Source organism: Lepidochelys kempii, chromosome 25 (assembly GCF_965140285.1).
Source record: "Lepidochelys kempii isolate rLepKem1 chromosome 25, rLepKem1.hap1, whole genome shotgun sequence".
In the NCBI taxonomy this organism is placed as follows: Eukaryota; Metazoa; Chordata; order Testudines; family Cheloniidae; genus Lepidochelys; species Lepidochelys kempii.
The window spans coordinates 14,925,737-14,948,374 of record NC_136404.1 but is presented as its reverse complement, the minus strand read 5'-3'; the positions used below and the strand labels follow the sequence as shown (position 1 = coordinate 14,948,374).

Sequence of the window (22,638 nt, the reverse complement as noted above, 5' to 3'; positions counted from 1 at the left end):
CCCCAACTGGATAATCTCCCCAACCTGGAGGGTTTCCAAGGCAGTGAGATCATTAGCCAAAAGCCATTCTACAAGTGCCAGTCGCTCTGGCAATGGCGCCCGCGCCCCCACCCCTCCCCGCTTGCCACCGACAAAATCCAGCAGGAAGGGTGGGAAAAAGAAGGAAAAACCCATCTCCTCCCCTTAGCAGCTAAACTGCTGACAGGCCACCAGCCTGCGGCCTTGAAACGCTACAGCTCCAGCACCACCTACAGGCATGGAGAAAAACCAACACCAAGGGAAATCCAGTGACCAGAACCGAGAATCCATGGTAATGGAAAACCGAGAGCATGGCGTTCACAGCCTTGTATTAATACGATCGTAGGCAGACACACACGCCGTGTGTCCAGGTGACAAGCTTCCCACTCCGTCCCTGCTTTGCAGGGCATTTCAAACACCGCCTGGGATTTTCCACTGGGTTCCACTCCACCCCAGCATCGGCTCCCAGGAACAGAGGCCTTCTGTGAAGGTTTATCTCTGTTCCCTGCTGTGTGGACTGGGTGGGGTGTGTGGGTGGAAAGGGGGAGGCAGTATTTTCCAGTGCTGGAAACAAGGCAGCAAGGCTATGTGGATGGAACAATTAACGAAGCGGAGGTTAATCATTAAAGAAGCCAATGGCCCATGGAATAGCAGGGCCCAGCATTCCCTTTGGAGGAGGAAGTGCCAGAAAACTCCTTCAGAGGCACCCAAGGGTGCCTGGGGACACACATACTGGTTAACACCCTAACCTGGCCTTGCTGTTCCAGCACACCGCACACCTGGCCTTTCCAAACACACCAGCTGGCACCATGTTTTGCTACCCCAGAGAACGCAGAGTCCCCGTTATTTGGGCCTTTTGGAGCAGGGCTGGGCTGGCCAGCAGATGGGCTAGGAATTTGCTCTGTGGAGTTACTCTGGAAAGCCTCAGCCTTGCAAGAGTGGAAGGGCTGGGACTGGGGAGGAAGTTATCAAGGCAGAGCAGGCTCCTGAGAACAGCATTCCCAGACAGCCCGTCAGCCTCCCAGCCCTCCCTGCTCCACACCTCATTAGTGGAGAGGAGCCCCAGTCAGCCAACATCAGACTCAGCTGCACAGGGGAGCAATGGATGGGGGTGGGTGGGAGATGGTGGGGGGTGTGTGTGTGATAGTCATTCCCCTCTGAACTGCTCCTGTCCCACACAAGGCATGCAGAGGGTGCTACCAGTGTCGGTGCATAGACACTGGAGCGTAAGTACTACATAAGAACGGCCAGACTGGGTCAGACTAATGGTCCATCTAACCTAGTATCTGGTCTTCCAACGCTGGCCTGTGCTCAATGCTTCAGAGGGAATGAACACAACAGGGCAATTGCTGAGTGATCCATCCCCTTAGTCCAGTCCCAGCTTCTGGCAGTCAGAGGTTTAGGGACACCCAGAGCCTTGCACCCCTGGCCATCTTAGCCAATAGCCACTTATGGGCCTACCCTCCATGAACTTATCTAGTTCTTTTTTGAACCTTCACAACATCCCCTGGCAATGAGCTCTGCAGGCGGGCCACGTCGCGTAAAGTACTGCCTTATGTTTGTTTTAAACCTGCTGGCTATTAATTTCATTGGGTGACCCCTGGTTCTTGTGTTACCGGAAGGGGAAATACACTTCCTTATTCACTTTCGCCAAACCACTCATGATTTTACAGATCTCTACCACATCCCCCCGCCATCGTCCCTTTTCTAAGCCCAACAGTCCCCGTTTTTTAATCTCCCTGTATGGAAGCTGTTCCATATCCCTGTTTGTTTTTGTTGCCCTTCTCCGTACTTTTTCCAGTTCTAAAATATATTTTTGCAACTGGGTCAGAGCAGGTATCCCCTTCTGAAACGCACTAGAACGACAGGGCCCTGCAGCATTCAGAATTGGCACGGAGAGCATGGGGGGTACGGGGAGAATGTAGGGGAGTCAATCCAACAGCAACCAGAGAGCTCTGCTAAAACCACTGCAGCCACAGCTCAGCCTCTTCAGCCTTTCCCCTGCATTGGAAATCCGGGTAGAACCAGGGAAATATCTTCCCCCTTCACCGTCGCTCCCAACTACAGGGGTGGGGAAATCGGGTGCTTTGGAAACATTCCCTAGCAGGATCCACCCCCTGTTGTAAATTATTCCCTGCAAGAAGAGACGCCAAATCGGCTGCCACCAGGCCCTTAAGAGACACTGATGTTTCAGTTTCCAACCGTTCCCTCTCCGCTGGCTCCCCCATCCCTGTGCAGCAGCCGTCCATCTGGCTGAGATATGCAAGTCATGACCGAAAAACCCCTAATGGAAATAAATGACATGCTCTCCCCGCTGCTCCAGCATGCAATAAATTCCTCCCCAGCCACCCCACCCCCACCACCGATCCAGCTTTTTTCCAGTCAGCCCTTCACTCCTCATTAACATTCCCCTCTCATGCCCACCCAGGGCCATGTAAAGCCCACAAGGCAAAGAAATTCCAACCTGCCCCATAACAACAATGCTTTTCATCTATCCACCCCACAGTGCTCTACAGTCTCTTGTACAGTCTGTACAAGATGGGGAAACTGAGGCAGAGAAGGGACATGACTTTCCCAAAGTCAGACAGCTGGCCAGAGGGAGAACTAGAATGCAGGGTTCCCAAGACCCAGTTCAGTGCCCTAGCCCTTGGGCCATGTTCGCTGACAGCAAGGGGTGCCCCTTTTCTCCCTTAGACCAGCCTCTGACCCCTTCTGTAGTTGTACCTTTCCCCTTGTACTCATGCCCATCCCAGGAGAACCAGAGCTGTTCTTTGCTGGAGTTGTAGCTATCATAAGCACCTTGGCTGAGCAACCTCCTGCCTTCCTAGAAACAAAGGAGTCTCATATCTCCACCCCCAGCAGCAGCCAGGAGCTGCTGCCTTCAAAGAAAGGTGTAACCTCTAATAAATTTGTTAGTCTCTAAGGTGCCACAAGTACTCCTGCACTTCTAACAGGGACTCCCAAGCTTTTCCTTAGCATGAATCACATCATCCCGGCCAAGATGTCTCATGGGGCACCCCCGCACTTGTCTCCATGGGGAAGGAGTTATCCTTTAATGCAAGTAAGCAGTGGGAAATTAAGAGAACCATGAACAGCTGCTAGGCCCACCACAAAGGGCCCTTTGCCTCACCTCTCTCTGTCCCATGATCCAAGCATGTACACGGAAGGAGATTTTAAATCCCCTGCCATGCCCCCAATCAGCGTAGATGCCAAAGCACTAGGGCAGGTTATTTTAGTTTGGGTAAGATACAAGCGAGATCGTTGAGCAGAGCAAATCAGCCGTAGCTTCCGGGCAAGCAGCAGCCAGAGCCCGTGGCAGCGAAAGGATGGGACAGATGCTGGCTTCCTAGTGGGCAGAAAGCTCAGCTCAGAATAAGCTGGGGGACAGGATAACATTGCTATATACATAACAATCCTGGCAATCAGCGCTGATGGGGAAGGAGAAACAGGTTAGCAGGAGGGGACAGTATCTCCAGAGCCTGGGCAAGGGGGGTAGCAGGCTATGGGGGGTGGCAATTACTCCCAGGGGACAGAGGGACTGGGGGACACTTTTGCAAGATGCAAGGTGACCAGCTTATGGGAAGACAGCTTCCAGCACTGCCCCCCGGGGCAGTAGTGAGCAAGGTGGGATGTACACACCACGTAGCAGGAAGTATTTCTGGATAACCAAGAGAGCACACAGATCTAGTGCTGCTGTAAGAGCTGAGAGTCTTCCAGCCCCCATGCAGCATATGCCGATGTTTACCAGGGCAGCCCGATCACGTTGCGCTAAAATCCTAATGACCACACACCCGGAGCAAGGAGCTTGGACCAGCCCGGAAGTTCTCAGCTCTCCTTCTCTGTTGTCAGTCGTCGCAGAGGGATCTGGGGCCTGGCTGGTCAGGTTTCTGGGAGGGCACCGCTTGCCTGGTAAGATGAACAGAGCAAGTCGCAGCTGCCCAGAAGTGCAATCTGCGGAGACTACAATTCCCAGCACCCACCACTTTACGCAAGAGAAGGGCAAGTGCAGAAGTGGACACTGGCCATCATCTGCCATAAAAAGAGGTGCACACCCCCGAGTCTCCGTCTCTGACGGTCCCTGTGCCCACGATCACCCTGCATCTTTGCCATTGCTAGCCGGAGCTGGCAAAAGATGCTCTGAATAGCTAGATGGGTTGCTGATGGAGACACTTTTCTGGTCCTAAAAATAGCAGCTGGCCATTTCCCCAGCTTCCCGGCCTCGCCAACGCTCTTCCATTAGATGGAAAGGAAAAAAAAAACCCACCTTCCGCTGGAAAGAGAGATGCAGGCAGGCACACGCGAGCCACAAATAGAAGCAGGGGAGAGCGCGCAGAAGAGGAATCAAAGCGGTTCCATCCCCAGTTACTCCCAAGACATTTTAATTAGCACTCGTTCTGACTTTGAGGCTTTGCTTATGCACAGTGCAATGCCTGACCTTTACAAGGAGCAGCGATGGGAAAGGAAAACGCACTGTAGCAGCAGAGAAGTCAGCAGAGCTCCAAATACAACGGGCATTTAGAGGCTTTTAATAAATGACAGTGAGGAATTTAACACCATTGGCGCTATTTCTGATCAGGGGAAGAAAAAGAGGAGGGGAGGGGGAGGAGACGAGGCGGCAGCCAAGGGTACATCCTTGGTGGCAGCGCTGAAAATAACCATGTTACACTCAGGCGCCGTTACCGCACAGAGTGACAGTGGGGGGCACACCGCAAAGAGGGGAGTGAGCCACTAATTCTGCCGCCCACTGACCTTTCCTGGAGTCTCAGCCAATTGAGATCACCAGCAACAGGACTTGGATGGTCTCCAGTGGATGCCAAAAGATTGAGAAGAGGTGATAAGAGCACAGGAAGAGGGAGGGCCGACTGATGGGCGTCCTTAGCCAAGTCACTCCCTGCTCTGTGCCTCACGTGGGCTTCAGGATACTCCCCAACTGCCCGGAGGCCCCACTGAGAGAGGGCTTTGCAGTCCTTCTCCCGAAGGAGCTAGGAGGTCAGTATCAGATTAAGACTCTGGAGGCAGATGGTGCCATTTGTGAGACCCACTTCCTAGCACAGGCTCTGGGACAGGAAGGAGGAGAACCAGATTTTCCGCCCTGTTCCAGCCCACTCCTCCCCCTAGGTGATGCTCATCTTCTCTGCCATTTGAGGTGGCAGGTGGGGATTCGCTAGCCCTCAGGGAGACACACTAAGCAGATCACTCCTACTCCCAGCGGGAAGGCTGAGCACAGCACCAATCCAGCCTCAGACACTGGCCAGAGCTAAGGAGCCTTCACCAATATCAGGGTCAAAAATCCCAGGGATGGGCCACAGCCAACGGCCATCCCAGTACATGGAAATATATTGGGTACTCCCATGCCATTCAGGAAGGATCTGTCCCCCTCTCCTAATCTGGGAATGAAGCCAACTCAGAGCTTCCATGTTGGAGGATTGGGAAGCTCTCAGGACGCCTGGTGTCTGGGGAAGATGGAGCAGCATGCTCCAGGGAGGGGGTCAGACACTTTCTGGCCAGCGGCACACTCCTCCCAGAAATGCAGACGAGCGCTGACAGGAATCCCTACAGGCATATGCAGAAGACCATTTCACAGGGAGAGCTGAGGTGGGTGATCAGGGCGGGTGGGACGTAGCGTTTTGGTTTTAACTCCCTGCAAGCCATTACTACGCAGAAGGAGATAAGATCCGAGTCTAAGGCTGCCCCACTGGGCCGTCGGCACCTAGGTTTGCACAGCACTAATCCTTCCATTCAGGCGGATTGTTCTGCAAGCTGGTGCCAGGGGATGAAGAATGTGACTTAGACGAAACCTTCAGCATGGTTCTCCATGGAGATGCACCCCGCTAAGGGGACCCCTCACAGACCAACCCTACATGCCTCTGGGGCGACCGCTCCCAGCTTCACCCATCCAGACCACAGCTGGGGCAGGAACACCCTCACAATTAGCACGTCACCTGCAGAGGAGCACTGTGCAATTTGGCTGGTGCAAACCATGGGTTCCGTTCCACAGACTGAACCTGCCTCAGAAGAAGGTCACACACGGCAAGTTGGGGCTTTTGTTTTCTTTAATTGATCAAAGCGATATATCGGCATCAATCTGTCTCACGCCATCTGTACAAACGGGCGGGGGAGGGAGGGGAAGTCGGGCCCAGCCCCAGTCCATGGCTTCTGCACATCGACAACAGAATCCCTGCAACACACACAAGTGGAAAGGTTTGAAAGGGATCCAGGCTGAGGGAACAATGAGGAACACAGTGCCTTTCCTCTGGGGGCTTGGAAGTTGTTCATGGCCAACAGCCATTTTGTGGCCTATGTGAAACAAGGCATTGAGAACCACGAGCACCCTTGACAGCCCCAGGGGAGTGGACAAGGAGCAAACCGGCCATACAGACCAAGCTCTCCTCTCATCCATGAAGATGACCAGGGGCTAACAGCTGGGCAACCTGTCCTCTTATACCTGCTCAGGTGGTCTCTGGGGCTTCCCGTGCAGCACCTTTCAAACCCAGCAGGCACTCAGCCAAGCGCCAAGGCTCAGCATGCCATATGCTGGCAGGATCGTGCACTGAGCTCAGGGGGCACTGGGCAGAACCACAGAGACAGGAGAAATTCGCTCTCACTGAGGAGATCAGCGTCAAAATGGGGGTGGAGGCATGTGTAGCTATTTAGCTTAGGATGGCACAGCCTGCCATACCCCCCACCTGTAAGTCAGACTCCTACTACCAGCCCATCCCCAAATTTGCCCTGCCGTGTCCGAGGCTATATCTAGAAGCCTTCAGACCCCACAGCGAAGTCTGTAAATAGCAGTGAAATCAGAGTGCCACTATGAATGCAAAGACTCCAGCTTGGGTCAGGAACCGATTGTGTCCAGGCATTAGCTACCTTCCAGTCATTCGCTAACCAGGCACCCCTCCTGCCCTGCAGCCATGATCAGAGACTGACCTGGCCCATGCTGCCATCTAATGGCAGAGGTCTGCTATGGCAGGGGCATACCCCTAACTGCTTTCGTGTCTGCATCTGGTTGTTCACCAAGGGCCAGGGCTGCAAGAGGGTTCCCTCCTCCATCAGGGCAGTCAGGGAAGCTTGGCTGTTGATACACCAATCTCCCACTGGGCTGAGTAGCCCTGCGCCGTGCCGCCTCAGCCCTTCTAGATGGGGCTTCAAAGAGGACTGAGTTAACAACAAAGATCGGAGCTACCCACCAGGCCACGTTACAGATGAAGTGAGCTGTAGCTCACGAAAGTTTATCCTCAAATAAATTTGTTAGTCTCCAAGGTGCCACAAGTCCTCCTGTTCTTGTTACAGAAGATGCTTACCCTAATTACTCCAGGGCTTTTACAAGGGCCTCACTGGCTTCTACGTTAATCTGGGCTTCTACTTTAGCTGTTTCGTCAGGTGCTGCAGCCAGCTGGGATAAGGCCTTATCCAGATTCGACTTAGCAGTCTGTAAACACACAAGCAAGGGGAAGAGTGGTCACTGGGAGATTAGGAGCAGGAAGGTACGTCAGATCACAGCTGCCTCTGGCACTGCTGGGGATTCTGGGGCTGGAACAGCTACTCCCTGAAGTGCATCACTGAGCTGAGCGGGTGGCTGTTATTATGGGGACTGGACGTAACGAGCTGGGCCCCACACCAGTACTGGGTGCCCAGGGTGGGTGCTTAGGGACATCCTTATACCACACACTGCTCATTCAAGTCAAGCCCCTTTTCAAGCACACAGAACCTACGAGGACAAATTTGTCTCAGCAGAGGCCATGGAGACAGACCAAGTGACCTTCTCAGTCAGGGGCACTGTCTGGGGTGTCCCTGGGCTGTGGTTAGACAGGACCTGCTGCCCCAAGTCAGCCAGCCAGGCCCCTTTCCCCAGAGCAGCTGTCACTTTAAGAGAGTCAGCAGCACTGCAGTAACAAACCACTCTTAAAGGGCAAGGGCGTATTCAGCAACGCCACACCAGGCAACTGCTGAGCCAGCAGCATTAAAACCCTCCTGGGAGGGCACCGAGGCGGCTTGTCCTTGGCTGCAGCAGCAAACCCCAGCAGCCCAATGTTGCAGCCTTTGCAGTGCAGGCCAGCCCTGCGCACCGGCACTCATCCACACACAGTGTGTGTAGAGAGACCTGTTCCGTGGGTCTGAGGCCAGCCTGGGCATCGGGCAGCCTACTACAGGGCCCCAGGTTTAAAAGATGGGCCCCCCAAGACTTTGAAGCAGGTGTGGCATTGTGAAAGATCGCTGAACACTCTAGGACAAAGGGAGGCAGTTTGCAGGGAGGGGTTAACTCAGCTTCTGTCCCCTGTATCCTTTAAAGGAAGGTTTAATTCTATGATCCTGGGCAGTGGGTGGAGAGCTCAGGGTGAGGAAACAGACCTTGATCTGGGAAAGCCTTCCTCAGCCACAAGAAGCTCCTGAGACAGGCAGCCCACGCAGGAGGAATGGGGAGCGAATCTCCCATAGGAGACCTCAGCATGTAGTCTGATTCTTTGCCCTGCTAGCAAGCGGGGCCCAGCCCAGCCTGTTCCCCGCCACCCAGGGTGGGCAGGCAACTGCAGGGTACTCACAGTGAGATCCAGCATGTCCAAAGCGGCCACCTCTTCTGCCAGCAGCTGCACAGAGGAGTCTGCATTGACTGTGATGGAACCACTGCTCACTGCAAACACAACAGCAGGGGGTCGGAGTCAGTGGCTGTACTGGGTGGCCCCCAGGTACAGGGCAGGGCTGTGAGCTAAGCCTGGTTTGTGGGGCCAGGTCACAGGACCACGGTGGCAGGAAGGAGTCACAATGGCTGGCACCCCCGTCTGTATCTAGTGGAGCTTACACATTCTTAGCCTGCCCCCACACCAGGTCTGTTGTCAACTATCACTGCCCCAGGCATCAGGTGCTCTAGTCACCAGGACAGACTACCCAGACCTGCCAGGGGACTGGCGTACGTTCTAATGGTGGATCTTCACTTGCCACTCACCCAGGTCATTTCTTCGCTTGTTCTAGGACTCTTACAGCATCCTCCAGCTGAACACCTCAATGCACTTCGCAGAGGGCTCACAAGCCTGCCAGAGTCCCTCCCCTGCCCCAGGAAGGAGGGATTATCCCCATTTTACTGACAGGAGGGCTGAGGCAGAGAGATGAAGTGGCTTACCCAGACTCACACAGTACTAGAGCCATAAATAGGACGCAGGAGTCCAGATTCCCAAGAATCCATCTGTTGGACAACAGCCCCCTCCCAGACCCACAGACAGGACCTAGGAGGAGTCCAGGCTCCCATGATCAATGGTGAAGCAAAGATTCTCCCCCACGGTAACCCCAAAGGGGAGTCCTTCCCAGACAACAATTCCTCCCTGAGGCCTCCTTTCACACTTTCAGGACCCCACCCAGTTTCACACACCAAAGTACTTGGTCACTGTGCCATCCTCGGCAAAGACCGTCACAACTCCGGGTTTCAGGACCTGCAGGGTGGGAACGTGAGCCGCCAAGATGCCAAAGTTGCCGCTCAGTGTGGGAACGTCCACCTGCTTCACAGTGGCTCCGTTGTACAACACCTGAGAGAGGGGAAGGGTGGTTGGGAGCAGTTCTCTACCCCGACAGCAGGAGGCAGTACCAGGCAGACATCAAGCGTCCCTCATCCCATCCTGCAGCTCACTGGCTGAGCAAGGGCCAGAAGGGACCCAGGGAGTCTGCTCTCACAGCATGGGCATGACCTGCTGAGTTAACAGTATCCCTGCCCTGCCCTCCCAGGCTGAAGGGTCGAGCGGGTTCAGCGTAAGCGTACAGCCAGAACGCTTCAGAAGGGTGGGACTCGGGAGGTGGGGAGGGAGTGGGCCTGGCAAACACTGACTGGGAAAGCGCTCCAAGCGCAGGGGGGCGGCGTGAGGAGTCATGGAGTCGGGAGTGGGCGAGAGAGACAAAGGGAGCGGTTTGGAGAAGCTTGGGAAGAGCGTAGGGAGGCCTTAAAGTGAACCTTGGCCGAGGAGGCTGATAGGAGAGAGATAGCGAGGCAGGCTCCTCGCAAGTCCTGCCTTGCAATGTTAATGCTCTGTTCCAGCCCTGGGCATCCCCCGCCCCCCCAAGGCACTCTGCCAGTGTAACCTCAGACTGGAACTGCAGCACCCCCTGCTGGCCCAACCCTTGGGCACCCACCCCGCTCCCCCCATGCACCTCAATCCTAACCTGCAGCACCCCTTGCTATCCCAGCTCCGGAACATCCCCCACACAGCTCTGCCAGTGCACCTCAATCCCAACCCACAGCACCTCAGTTAGCCCAGTCCTGAGGCCCCATGCTAACCCTGGGCACCTCCGTGGCAGGAGACGCAAGCCATGCCAACCCACACACAAGAGCCACCAGCACCATTAGGAATCAGACAGACCAAACATCTCGCTTGTGAGCCAACCCTGACTACACAGGTACGGGGAACACAGCAGCCACAAAAAGGCAGGACTGGAGCGTCAGGAATGCTGAATGTAAGGGGTGTGGCAAACTGGAGAAGTGTGGGCGCAGAGCTGGCATAGCAGGGGGTGCTGCAGGGTCAAGAATGTACTTCGGCTGTAAGATCCTCAGGGCGGAGCTCGCCTTTTCGCTGTGTGTGCAGGGCCCAGCATATCGGGGCCCTGATCTACAACTGGGGACTCCAGTGCTACTGCGGCACAAACGCACAACAGAGCTGGGGAGCTTCAGAACTGGGTGCTGCAGGGTCAGGTTAAGGTGCACTGGCTGAGCTGTATGGGGGCCCCAGGACCAGGCTAGCAGGCTGGGGGTTCAGGACCAGGACCGAAGAACACTAGCAAAGCAGCCTGGAAGATTAGGTTATAATCTGATAATCCAGTGTATTGTGCCTGAACTACTGTCTCCATCTCTTAAAATAATAAGATTTCTATATCCCTTTCACCCCCAATGGTTGCTCCATTAGGGCCTGACCCCGGCCTTCCCCCCTGCTTGCACTGGGCAGCCAGGGCAGATCGTTTGCCCAGCATCTGCTCAAGCACTTCTCTCCATTTGGCAGAGAGCTCGTGCTGGGTTTAAACAGGCCGTGGACAACATTTCTCTACCAGGTGGACACTCTTTGCAGGGTCTGTTATCGCTATGGAACAATCCACAGAGGTTAGATGCATAAATGGCATTTCATGGCTCCCATCAGAGCCTCGGGATCCGCACCCACCTCCCTCCCTCCCCAAGCACTGCCACAGCCCCTTCCTCTCGCAGGGCCCTGCATATGCTCTGAAGGTCACTACACCCAGGCTCCTGATTGTGTGTGTATCTGGGTGTGTGTCTGTGTGTGACAGAATTCCACACCTGGGGACTCTTCCTTGCCATCCCCACATGGCACAGCCGCCGCTTGCTCTAGCATGGGGCTGCATGTTCTGGCACAGGTCTAACTGGGCCGTACCAGCACCCTGCAGAGAACAGCCCTGTGCTAGCCACAAGGCAGGCTCCCAGGGGAAGCTCACAGAGGAGACAGGAAAACAAACAGCCCAGCCTCGAAGGAGAAGAGGCCTGGCTGGTTGGGGACCAACACGACCAGTTCTAACACTGCAGACTGCTGGGAGCCGGGGGCAAGGCCTGGCCTCTCCCCTACTTAGGGAGCCCCCAGGCCAGGAAGTGCAGGGAGATGTGATGGGGGGGTTCAATTCCCCCCTTCACTCCCCGGGATTGCCCTACACACACACACTCAGTGCCCCACCCCTCATACCCCCCCGGCCTTGGCCTAGGACACCCCCCCACACACCCCTCTCGTACCCCCCGGGCCTCGGCCTAGGACCCCCCCCACACACACCCCCTCGTACCCCCAGGCCCCGGCCTAGGACCCCCCCCCACACACACCCCCTCGTACCCCCAGGCCCCGGCCTAGGACCCCCCACACACACCCTCGTACCCCCAGGCCCCGGCCTAGGACCCCCCCCACACACCCCCTCGTACCCCCAGGCCCCGGCCTAGGACCCCCCCCACACACCCCCTCGTACCCCCAGGTCCCGGCCTAGGACCCCCCCCACACACCCCCTCGTACCCCCAGGTCCCGGCCTAGGACCCCCCCACACACACACCCTCGTACCCCCAGGCCCCGGCCTAGGACCCCCCACACACACACACCCTCGTACCCCCAGGTCCCGGCCTAGGACCCCCCCACGCCCCCCCTCGTACCCCCCGGCCCCGGCCTAGGACCCCCCCCACACACACCCTCGTACCCCCAGGCCCCGGCCTAGGACCCCCCACACACACACACCCTCGTACCCCCAGGTCCCGGCCTAGGACCCCCCCACGCCCCCCCTCGTACCCCCAGGTCCCGGCCTAGGACCCCCCCCACACCCCCTCGTACCCCCAGGTCCCGGCCTAGGACCCCCCCACGCCCCCCCTCGTACCCCCCGGCCCGGCCCGGCCGAGGGCCCCGGCACCTGCGTGGGCGAGGCGAAGGTGAAGGACATCTGGGCCGGGCCGGCGGCCGCCTCGGCGTAGGAGCGGGCCGGGGCGCGGCGGCCGGGCAGGCGCAGCGCGCGGGGCCCGAGGGCCAGGAGGCGGCGAGCGGGCAGCATGGCGGGGCCGGGGCGGGCGCGGGGCGGGCAGGCCACCAAGGGCAACGGGGCCAGCGCGGGGCACCCTGGGAGAGGGACGGACTGCCACGCCCACAATGCACCGCGCGAGGGGCCGCCCTGATCGCGCTGGAGACCACAAATCCCATAAGGCACCAGGGCAAGGTGTGTGTGTGGGGGCCTCTCTTCTGCCGCGAGGTCTCATGGGAATGGTAGTCCTGATAACGCCCCAAACTACAAATCCCATGATGCACTAGCGCCAGGGGGCTTTGCCGCCGCGAGGCCTCGTGGGAATTGAAGTACTCATCAAAATAATACTGAGGCTATGAATCCCACAATGCACTGGGGCAGGCCTCCGCTGCCTCTAGGATTCCTGGGAGTTGTAGTTTTTTCCTCCCGTGCCTTGCTATTTACTTCCCACCTATTTGTTTATTGTAGGGTCGGGTTTTCCTCCTACCTCCCCACAAAACCACTCCATAGTATTTATGACCAGGGCTCTTTGTCCCAGCATCCATTTCCACCTGGCGGGTAGTGGCATGCACAGGGCCCGTTGCATGCAGAGCAGAGACCATTTTATTAATAAAAGTAGGGTAGTGGAGTTACGTATAAAGAAATGATGTGATTTACAGCTGTGTAACGGGACTCAGCCAGCTTGCCCTGGCCCTGCCAACGCTCTTGGGAGGGAGAGTCCCTGTGCCACTGTTTTGCATTAATTTTTAGGCAGTGTTAATAGTAATAATGTAATTAATTAATAAATATAGTTAGCTCATGTCCAGTGCTTTTCATCTTTAGCTCTCAAAGCCCTTTACAGAGGAAGTCGGTATGACTATCCCCATGTTATGGATGGGGAAACCAAGGCACAGGGAGAGAATCACTTGACCAAAGAAAAGTATTTCCCTCTGGCGAGGAAAGCTTTTTAATTTTCTTTCCCCTGCAGCCTGTGTGTGTGTCTGGGGTATTGAAATCTCACGGTGTCTGTCTCTTACATCTCAACAGCCTTGAAACGCAGTCCCTCAAAACCCGAAATGTGCAACAGGAAAAAAAAATCAGTTCAGTTTAAACTCCACCAATTCTTTCGCTATTGGTCCGATAGTCTCTGGAGCCACCATGCCACTAACAGTGCTTGAGACTCAGCAGATACCAGCTACCTGTTCAGAAATGGACACACGGAGGGACTGTGTACTGTGCATATTACCAGCTCTTAGCATGAAGGCCTGAGAAATAGCAGTCTTTATGCCCAATTCTGAATCATGATAAAATGAATGGAGGGGAATGGGAAGAGGGCCTCACAAGGATAGTGTGTGTGTGTGTGAGTGTTACCTGGCAGGGTATACATAACAACCCTATGGCACCAGAAGAGGGCACTCCATGCATGGAGATAGGATCCATTCAATCTTCTTTTCCAGTGCCAGGCATTTCATACACCACAAGGAGGAAACAGCAACCGGAAAAGCTCCATCTTTAAAAGGAAACCCAGTTTGTCCATGCATGACTGATTGGTGGAAGTGTTTGCAGGTGTCTCTAGGTATGAAGGAATCATAGAAGATTAGGGTTGGAAGAGACCTCAGGAGGTCATCTAGTCCAACCCCCTGCTCAAACCAGGACCAACCCCAACTAAATCATCCCAGCCAGGGCTTTGTCAAGCCAGGCCTTAAAAACCTCTAAGGATGGAGATTCTACCACCTTCCCAGGGAACCCATTCCAGTGTTTCACCACCCTCCTAGTGAAATAGTTTTTCCTAATATCCAACCTAGACCTCCCCCACTGGCAACTTGAGACCATGGCTCCTTGTTCTGTCATCTGCCACCACTGAGAACAGCCAAGCTCCATCCTCTTTGGAACCCCCTTCAGATAGTTGAAGGCTGCTATCAAATCCCCCCTCATTCTTCTCTTCTGCAGTCTAAACAATCCCAGTTCCCTCAGCCTCTCCTCATAAGTCATGTGCCCCAGCCCCCTAATAATTTTCGTTGCCCTCCGCTGGACTCTCTCCAGTTTGTCCACATCCTTTCTGTAGTGTGGGGCCCAAAACTGGATGCATTACTCCAGATGTGGCCTCACCAGTGCCAAATAGAGGGGAATAATCACTTCCCTCGATCAGCTGGCAATGCTCCTACTAATACAGCCCAATATGCTGTTAGTCTTCTTGGCAACAAGGGCACACTGCTGACTCATATCCAGCTTCTCGTCCACTGTAACCCCTTGGTCCTTTTCTGCAGAACTGCTGCTTAGCCAGTCGGTCCCCAGCCTTCAGCAGTGCATTGGATTCTTCCATCCTAAGTGCAGGACTCTGCACTTGCTGTTGTCGAACCTCATCAGATTTCTTTTGGCCCAATCCTCCAATTTGTCTAGGTCACTCTGGACCCTATCCCTACCCTCCAGCGTATCTACCTCTCCCCCAGCTTCATGTCATCCACAAACTTGCTGAGGGTGCAATCCATCCCATAATCCAGATCATTAATGAAGACGTTAAACAAAATTGGCTCCAGGACAGACCATGGGGCACTCCACTTGATACCGGCTGTCAACTAGACATGGAGCCGTTGATCACTACCCATTGAGCCCGACAATCTAGCCAGCTTTCTATCCACCTTATAGTCCATTCATCTAATCCATACTTTTTTAACTTGCTGGCAAGAATACTGTGGGAGACCATATCAAAAGCTTTGCTAAAATCAAGGTATATCACGTCCACCACTTTCCCTATATCCACAGAGCCAGTTATCTCCTCACAGAAGGCAATCAGGTTGGTCAGTCATGACTTGCCCTTGGTGAATCTATGTTGACTGTTCCTGATCACTTTCCTCTCCTCCAAGCGCTTCAAAATGGTTTGCTTGAGGACCTGCTCCATGATTTTTCCAGGGACTGAGTTGAGGCTGACTGGTCTGTAGTTCCCCAGATTCTCCTTCTTCCGTTTTCTAAAGATGGGCCCTATATTTGCCTTTTTCCAATCGCCACGAGTTTTCAAAGATAATGGCCAATGGCTCTACAGTCACATCAGCCAACTCCCTCAGCACCCTCGGATGCATTAGATCCGGCCCCATGGACTTGTGCATTTCCAGCTTTTCTAAATAATCCTTAACCTGTTCTTTCACCACTGAGGGCACTCACCTCCTCCCTGCACTGTGCTGCCCCCAGGGCAGCAGTCTGGGAGCTGACCTTGTCTGTGAAGACTGAGGCAAAAAAGAATTGAATACTTCAGCTTTTTCCACATACTCTGTCACTAGGTTGCCTCCCCCATTCAGTAAGGTTCCCACACTTTCCCTGCCCTTCTTCATGTTGCTAACATACCTGTAGAAACCCTTCTGGTTACCCTTCACATCCCTTGCTACAGGCAGATGGATCAGATTAGATGGGATGAGTCCCCAGGACAGTCCCATCCATTGTGTCAGATTTGTATGAGTACAAATTAGATTTGAGAATGGAATATGAATTTCAGATACATGGCATAGCCTCAGAGTTGGCCCCCCCATGCGCCCTCCCGCACCCCCATCCTTGACCCCAGAAAACCCCATCCACTCCTTCATCAATTATCACTCACTCCCAAGTCAAGACCCAGCTCCCTCCAGCTCCTTAGCCGCCTCCCTCTGCACCTGTCAGTGCATGGGTTTCTATCGGTATTTGTCAGATACAAAGAAAATAGATCCAGGGCTTCCAGTCAGAGAGAGAGAGGAGAGAGAGAGCACTACAGATCCATCAAGGGAGTTTAGCTGACACCATGGTAATAAACCAAAGCCCCAGTGGCTTGCGGTGGCCTGATTCACAGTTTTCTTCCCCTGCTGTTGCATTCTGTGGACCTGAGTCTCTGTTACTCTGATCCTGCACTTGGGGTGCTCTGTTGCATTCTGAGGCCATGCCCAGCCCCCAGTGGAAGTTAGAGCAGCCTGAGGGTTTTATTTACAGAAAATAGCTGTAATGCACACACCCTACACGCACCCCATGCCAGGGGCTGGGAGCAGGGACAGTGAAAAACCCTTGTGGCCATTCTACACTGGCTGGAGAGGCCCCTGCCTAAGAGGGCTAGTTCTGGACACTCTATGCTGTAAAGGTGCCTTAGAGTAATGGTAACTCAGGCCCTGGATGTTTAAAGGTAATCACCAAACTCCAGATTCAGAGAAACCTGCATGGACCCCAGCCTACTACACCCTGACTCTTCCACGAGGACAGAGCCAGTCCCTAACACCCCTAGGAATCAGGGCAGTCCAAACCCAGATCCCAATCTTTGGTGAGACTCCATTGGAGTCATTGGGGTGGCACCAGGTTGGACACAGGAGGATCAAGAGGGACAAACAGAACCAACAGGATTAAAGGTTGCAGGGGGTTAAGTGGGGGTGGGGGGAACTGGGGCATCAGACGGGACTCAGCCAAACATGCAGTGAGACCTCAGGGTGTCTGAACAGGGCTGGCCTGTCAGAGCCCGATCCTGCAAAGTGCTGAGTGCCTTCGACTCCCAGTAACTGAGGGGAGTTCTCGGCACTGAGCCCCTTGCAGGACTGACCCATGTGCCAGGCAGAGGATTCCTAACCCAGTTACAATCCAGAGGAACAAACCACCTGATTAATGCTCTCCTACTTTTAACTGAGTGTATGGGGGGTGGGGCTGCTAGAAACCAGCTCCCATCCCTGGCCCTAGAACCCCTGGGGTTGTCTCTAGAACCAGCTGGGTGCTACACTGGGGACACCCAGCTGGTGTCTGCCTCTGCCCTGACCAGCCACCACTGCCTCCAGCAGGCAAGAGCCCAGATCTGTCTCCTAGGCCCATTGCAGGGTATTCCTAGAGGTGCCCCTCACCAGGGTATCTGGCCTCTAGGTCTGCGGTAGCAGGGGCCTCTTTGCAGGGGCGAGAAGATGGAACTGAGAGAAGGGAAAGGCAAGAAGATGCCCTGGGGTCTGCTGGGAGAGGGTCTCTGCCCCCTTTCTGCCAGCTCTGCCCCACCCCTCGAGTCCTGGCTGCTTCTCCCCAGGGCACCAGGCTAGAGGGAAGGGGCGGCTCTAAAAGCAGAGGCTAAATCCACTGAAGTCAATGAGAGTTTTGCCAGAGATGGCACTCGGGGGCGGGTGGGATGCCGGGGGCCAAGCGGGCTCACCAGAGGGCCTGGGGAAGGGGGTGGCTCAGCCCAAGGAGGGGTTTATACTCCCCCCCCCAGCTGTGCTTTGTCTCCCGCCTGGGCCCCCTGCTGAAGCCAGCCTCTGGCAGCCTCTTCACATTCTCCTCAGCACCAGCTCCTCCATCAAAGGCATCTGGAGGTGTCGGCATCACTGCGTGGGCACCGCACCTCAGCGGGAGCCAGGGGGGAGCAGAAGCGAGGCTGCCAGGGCTGCCCACCCCCTCCCATTAATCCTCTCCTTCCAGCGAGCCCCTCCCCCTGCCATTAACCCCCTGCCTCCCCCCATTAACCGCCTCTTCTCCCCTTGGCTCCCCCACTAAACCTCCTTCCTCTCCTCCCCCAAAGCCCCACCCCCCGTTCCCTCTTCAGCCCCACTTGGGGGCACAAACACACAGCCTGCTCCACCAGGCTCCTGGTTTGTTATCAAGGGGCTGGTGTGGGGGGGTTGATTATCTGTCTCCCCACAACGCACACATGCCCTCTGCACAGGGGGCTGGGAGCCCTGTCCCGGGGAAGGGGGCACGGCTCAGCTGAACGGCTCCAATGGCTGAGGTATAGGCTTCCTCCAGCTTGCTTCTAACCTGCTGCTTTCATTCAGGAGCATGCTGCCACCTAGAGGTCAAGCTCACAGAGACGATAAAGGACCTACTACTACTGCCAGGGCAGGGAGCGCTCCTTTCGCTCAAGGAGCTGACGCCTGAGTTCAGAACTGCAGGTCAAGGGGCCCAGTGGGAGCTGGCTTTGTTGTCTGTAGCAGGCCAGCCCAGGGATGACCTGAGCCACTTTAACCAGAGCTGTGCCTCACTCTCCCACTCAGCCCAGCCCTTGTTATCTCTCAGGCCAGGCCCCGCACCCCGGCCAGCCGGCTGGGACAAACCGAGTAGCTGGTGGTGCGGTTGTTGCTCTGAGCAGGGCTGATTTATTTGCTGTGGGGCTGCAGGCTGCAGAGCCGGGGCAGGGGGGCGGCACCTGGGCTGTGGCCGGACCATTTTTTGGCTGGGGTAATCCTGGGTGGCACTGTGACCCCATGCGCCAGGTGACAATGTCACTCACTCCCATTTGGAAGGGGCGGGTATAGGGGCTCATGGGGTGGGTGGGTCAGACTGCTGGGGGGCACCTGTGAAAGGAAGAGGGTGGTCAGGTGTGGGGGGGACCCAAATCTATGGCTCCCCCGCTTTAAAGGGTGCTCCGCAGCCCCTGTGCTGGGGGTAGGCGTTCCCCGCTGGGTGCCAGGGCTTGTGGGTAGGTGGGGAAGGGGCTCCCAGGGACTCCCACTCCAGCTGGCTGGCAGCGCATAGTGCTTCCCTGAAGCATGGCTCCTGCAAGCCCCTGGCCCCGTGGGTCTCTTCCTCCCCAGGGCAGGGACCTCGCTAGCAGCTTCCTGCCCACTGTCTCACACTCCCTCCAGGGCAGGGATGGCAGCCTTGCCGCATGCAGGGGAACAGAGCTGCAGCCAGTGGCTCTGGGCTGCACCAGGCTCCCTGGGGAAGGGAGGTGATGCAATCCAAGTGATTGGATTTAGCCACAGGGCTTCCAGTTGGCAAAGGGAAGGAAGCCTGGGTGGATTCTGGAGCCCTGCCCACTCTCCAGGCTGTTCAGTTACTCATAGGAGGAAATGTGACCTTGGGGCACGGCACCCTGGGAGTCATTCTCTTCCACCTGGGCTCCGCTCAGTTCAGCCTGCAATCGCCATGTTCTGACTGCCCAGGATTGCCAGCGGGGCTAGAATTGCAGGCTGTTGGACCTGAAAGCCCAGGCCTCCAGACCTTGAGCTAAGGTCAGTGGTTTGGAGTCAGCTGAGCCCCTGTCTACGCTGGGTGTTTTGTGCACTGAAGCAGCTGCACCCAGTGCCAACTCCCAGCATAGACAGGCTTGCACAGATGTGAGATGGGGCTGCACAGGTGTGAGATGGGGCTTGCACCAACACAGTGGGCCTATGTGAGGGACGTAGTAGGATAGCCACAGCGACGTAGTCACACCAGAGCCAGTTCCCCTAGTCTAGACAAGCCCTGGAGTTTTCCAGCAGCCAACACACCTCCCCTGGGGATGGAATCAAATGTCCCTATGCTGGAGCTTAACCCCTGGGACAGGGCAAGGGGAAAAGCAGCCAGTTCATGCTACACAATTCCAGGCTGGGATATGTTGCCGGAGCGGTGCCTAGGTTTGTGCCAATGTCATTCGCTCTCCTTGATGCCCCCGGCAACCCCAGGATCTGCGTCCCAGGGGAGGGTTGGCTCAGCACCTCCTGGAGCCAGACATCTACAGCCCATGCCATTATATTCCCAGCACCCACACAGACGGATTAAATAAAACCCTACTATCCTCTTGCTGGAAGGTTGTGATGTAACACAACTTTATTTCTTAGAATCCAGAATGATAGCACACAAGAACCTAAAAACAGAGAGAGAGAAAGAAGGCTGCTCCCGAAAACAACAAGGCACAACCCAACCCCACCTTACGCTAGGCTGGATGTCTACAGACTGACTGCTGCTAGCTGAGACCCAGATCTCACACTTCCCTACAGAGCCCCTCGCTGGCCAGCAGGACCAGGAAACCCCCTGACACTTAAAGTGATAGCTTAAAATTTTAACAGTTTCTATACTTCCCATTCCCAGATCTCTCTGTTCCCTTTGTGATCTCAGGCCTGTCTACACCTAAAACTTAGGTCAATGTAGTGATGTTGCTCAGGAGTGTGAAAATTCACACCGGTAAGAGCCATCGTTAAGCCAACCTAAGCCCTGGTATGGACCCCTCCTGGGGTGACTGAAGAATTCCTCCATCAACCTAAGGACTGCCTCTGGGGGGAGTGGATTTACTACAGCACTTGAAAAGCCACACCCATCTCAGTAGTGAGTGTTTCTACTACAATGCTCCAGTGCTCCTCAATTCCTGCAGCCCCAAAAACCCAATAAATTGGTTAGCCTCTAAGGTGCCACAAGTACTCCTTTTCTTTTTACTTCATGTCTGTATCCATGGTTATTAATGATCCCTGTAAGGGTTTGCCCTGCTGTCCTCTCCCTGCACAAGCTGTGTACTTGTTGGCTGCTGCACACCTCCCTAGAGACAGCCGCATTTCCCTGGGGCTGGAGATCCTTGTAGATTAGAAAGCACTTTGGGATTCTTCTGGGTGACAGGTGCTTACAGAATACTGTCGCCCTCCTGAGAGGGTCTCCCACAAGCTCTGGTGCTTGCTCAGGGGATCCCTGCAGGTTATAGACATCTAACCAGTGGGATATGGTCTGGGCAAAGAAGTTTGCAATCAAGGGGAAACAGTTTCCAAACTGCCTTGCCCCTGTTGCATTTTCACGCCTAGAAAACCACCCCTATCCTACCCCACTAGCTTGTGCAGCAACCACCCCAGCACTGCTGTTGCCTTTTATTTATTGGGTACCTGCAATCTTCCGCACCATAGCTCCAGCCTCCACCATTTGAGTTAAAGGCCAAACTCCAGAAGCCAGCAGCAGTAGGAGGCTGTTATCCTCTGGTTAGCCCACCACATCCACTCGGTGCAGCACCTCTAGAGGTGGCTGGGACGTGTAGAGAGGCTGACGAGCCCGCTACTGCCTTGGCCCACAGAGATGGTGCTTTTAGGACAGGCTCATGCACTCAGATCCAGAAGGCCCATGTTCCATTCTTGCTACGAATGTAACAAGTGGTGGCCCATACGGGCATAAAGCCACGAACTTTGGGCACCCAGCCACTAGGGACGTGACACATGCTGCCAGCGAGTCACACCATCCATCCCGTCATCACGCGTCCCCTCACAAGGGTGATTCTATTTTTGCAAGCGGCCACCAAAAGTCCTCCTTCCCCCAGGGCTCTCTTGCGGCTGAGGAGATAAAAGCATTGACGGCTGCTGACTTCCAGGAAGAGCCCTGGTAGCTGGCAACCCCAGCCCAGCATCAGCAACTTGTCACTCCTTATTTTGTAACAGAGGAACCAGAGAGTCAGCAAAGATTCCAGTGAAACTCTGGTGGCCTTCGGCCCCAGCCTAGCCAGCGCTGAAAGAAAACTCAAAGCACATCTCCCCTAAAGGGTTAAGACGCGCTGGGAACACGGAGCCTGATTCTCAGTTACCCTGCCCCACACTCAGCACAGGGGTGAGGGAGTGACTTGAAGCCACCTGTGCACTCTCTATATTCAGGGGCCGTGCAAAGCCCCACCTGGCTTGTGGTGTAAATCAGAGCTGATTCAGGGCTGCTCTAGCTTATGCTTGGCTTCCCATGGCTCCCTGGGATGCAGAGAACTATCCCAGTGCAAAGCGCTATGGCCACATGCCCTACACCAGGGGCTGGGCGCAGGCCCAGAGCACAGCCTTTGCACCAGCTTGGGGTGTCCCCATGGGCAGAATGGGCCTCAGAGGACCTTTCCACCCGCAAGGCCTCTTGATGCTGACAGAATGGCATGCAGCCCAGAACAGGCCCCACCGGGGCTGAGGGTTCCTACGTCTACACTGCAAAAAAAACCCAGATGCAGCCATCTCCGAGTTGGGTCTCCTGACCCCGGCTGGCACGACGGGACTAAGAATCGCGGTGTAGATAGTCCTGCTTGCACTCCGGGCTCTAAAACCCAGCAAGGGGCAGCGGGGGGGGGGACGGGACTCCAGGGGGGAAAGTCTGCGCTGCGATTGTAGGGCCCAACCCCACAAGCCAGAGTCAGTCGACCCGGGCTCTGAGACTCGCTGTCATGGGGTGGTTTTTTTGTAGTGTAGCGGTACCCTGGCTCTGAGCCTCCCTTGGAGTGGAGTCGTGCTGGGGTGAGGGAGGGGGGACCATGGTTTATACAGCTGGGCAGCCTGGATTGTTAGGGAAGATGCAGAACATCCCTTATTCTAGGCAGGTTCTTTTGCAGAACGGTTGGACTATATATTGCGGGGTGGGGGGAGTCTTTTACACCCCCCCCCCATGATGTGCAATGCTTTCAGCATCCCGCCCCCCCTTCACCCTCCCGCGGCTCTTGTATGAGCGTTCCATCACGTGACTCCCCCCCGCCCCCCTCAGAGGTGGGCGGAACCCGTTTCA

At 55.5% G+C, this 22,638-nt stretch overlaps 1 protein-coding gene across 1 annotated transcript; it reads right to left on the bottom strand.

Moving 5' to 3' along the window:
• Nucleotides 1-6,053: 6,053 nt before the first annotated feature.
• ATP5F1D (ATP synthase F1 subunit delta) lies at nucleotides 6,054-12,602 on the bottom strand. Its single transcript, XM_073323992.2, has 5 exons — nucleotides 12,379-12,602; nucleotides 9,380-9,533; nucleotides 8,559-8,647; nucleotides 7,320-7,447; nucleotides 6,054-6,196 (listed from the first exon to the last, which is right to left on the bottom strand). Exons 1-4 carry the CDS (start codon nucleotides 12,514-12,516, stop codon nucleotides 7,325-7,327), a joined length of 504 nt encoding a protein of 167 aa, XP_073180093.1. The 5' UTR covers nucleotides 12,517-12,602; the 3' UTR covers nucleotides 6,054-6,196; nucleotides 7,320-7,324.
• Nucleotides 12,603-22,638: the final 10,036 nt, after the last annotated feature.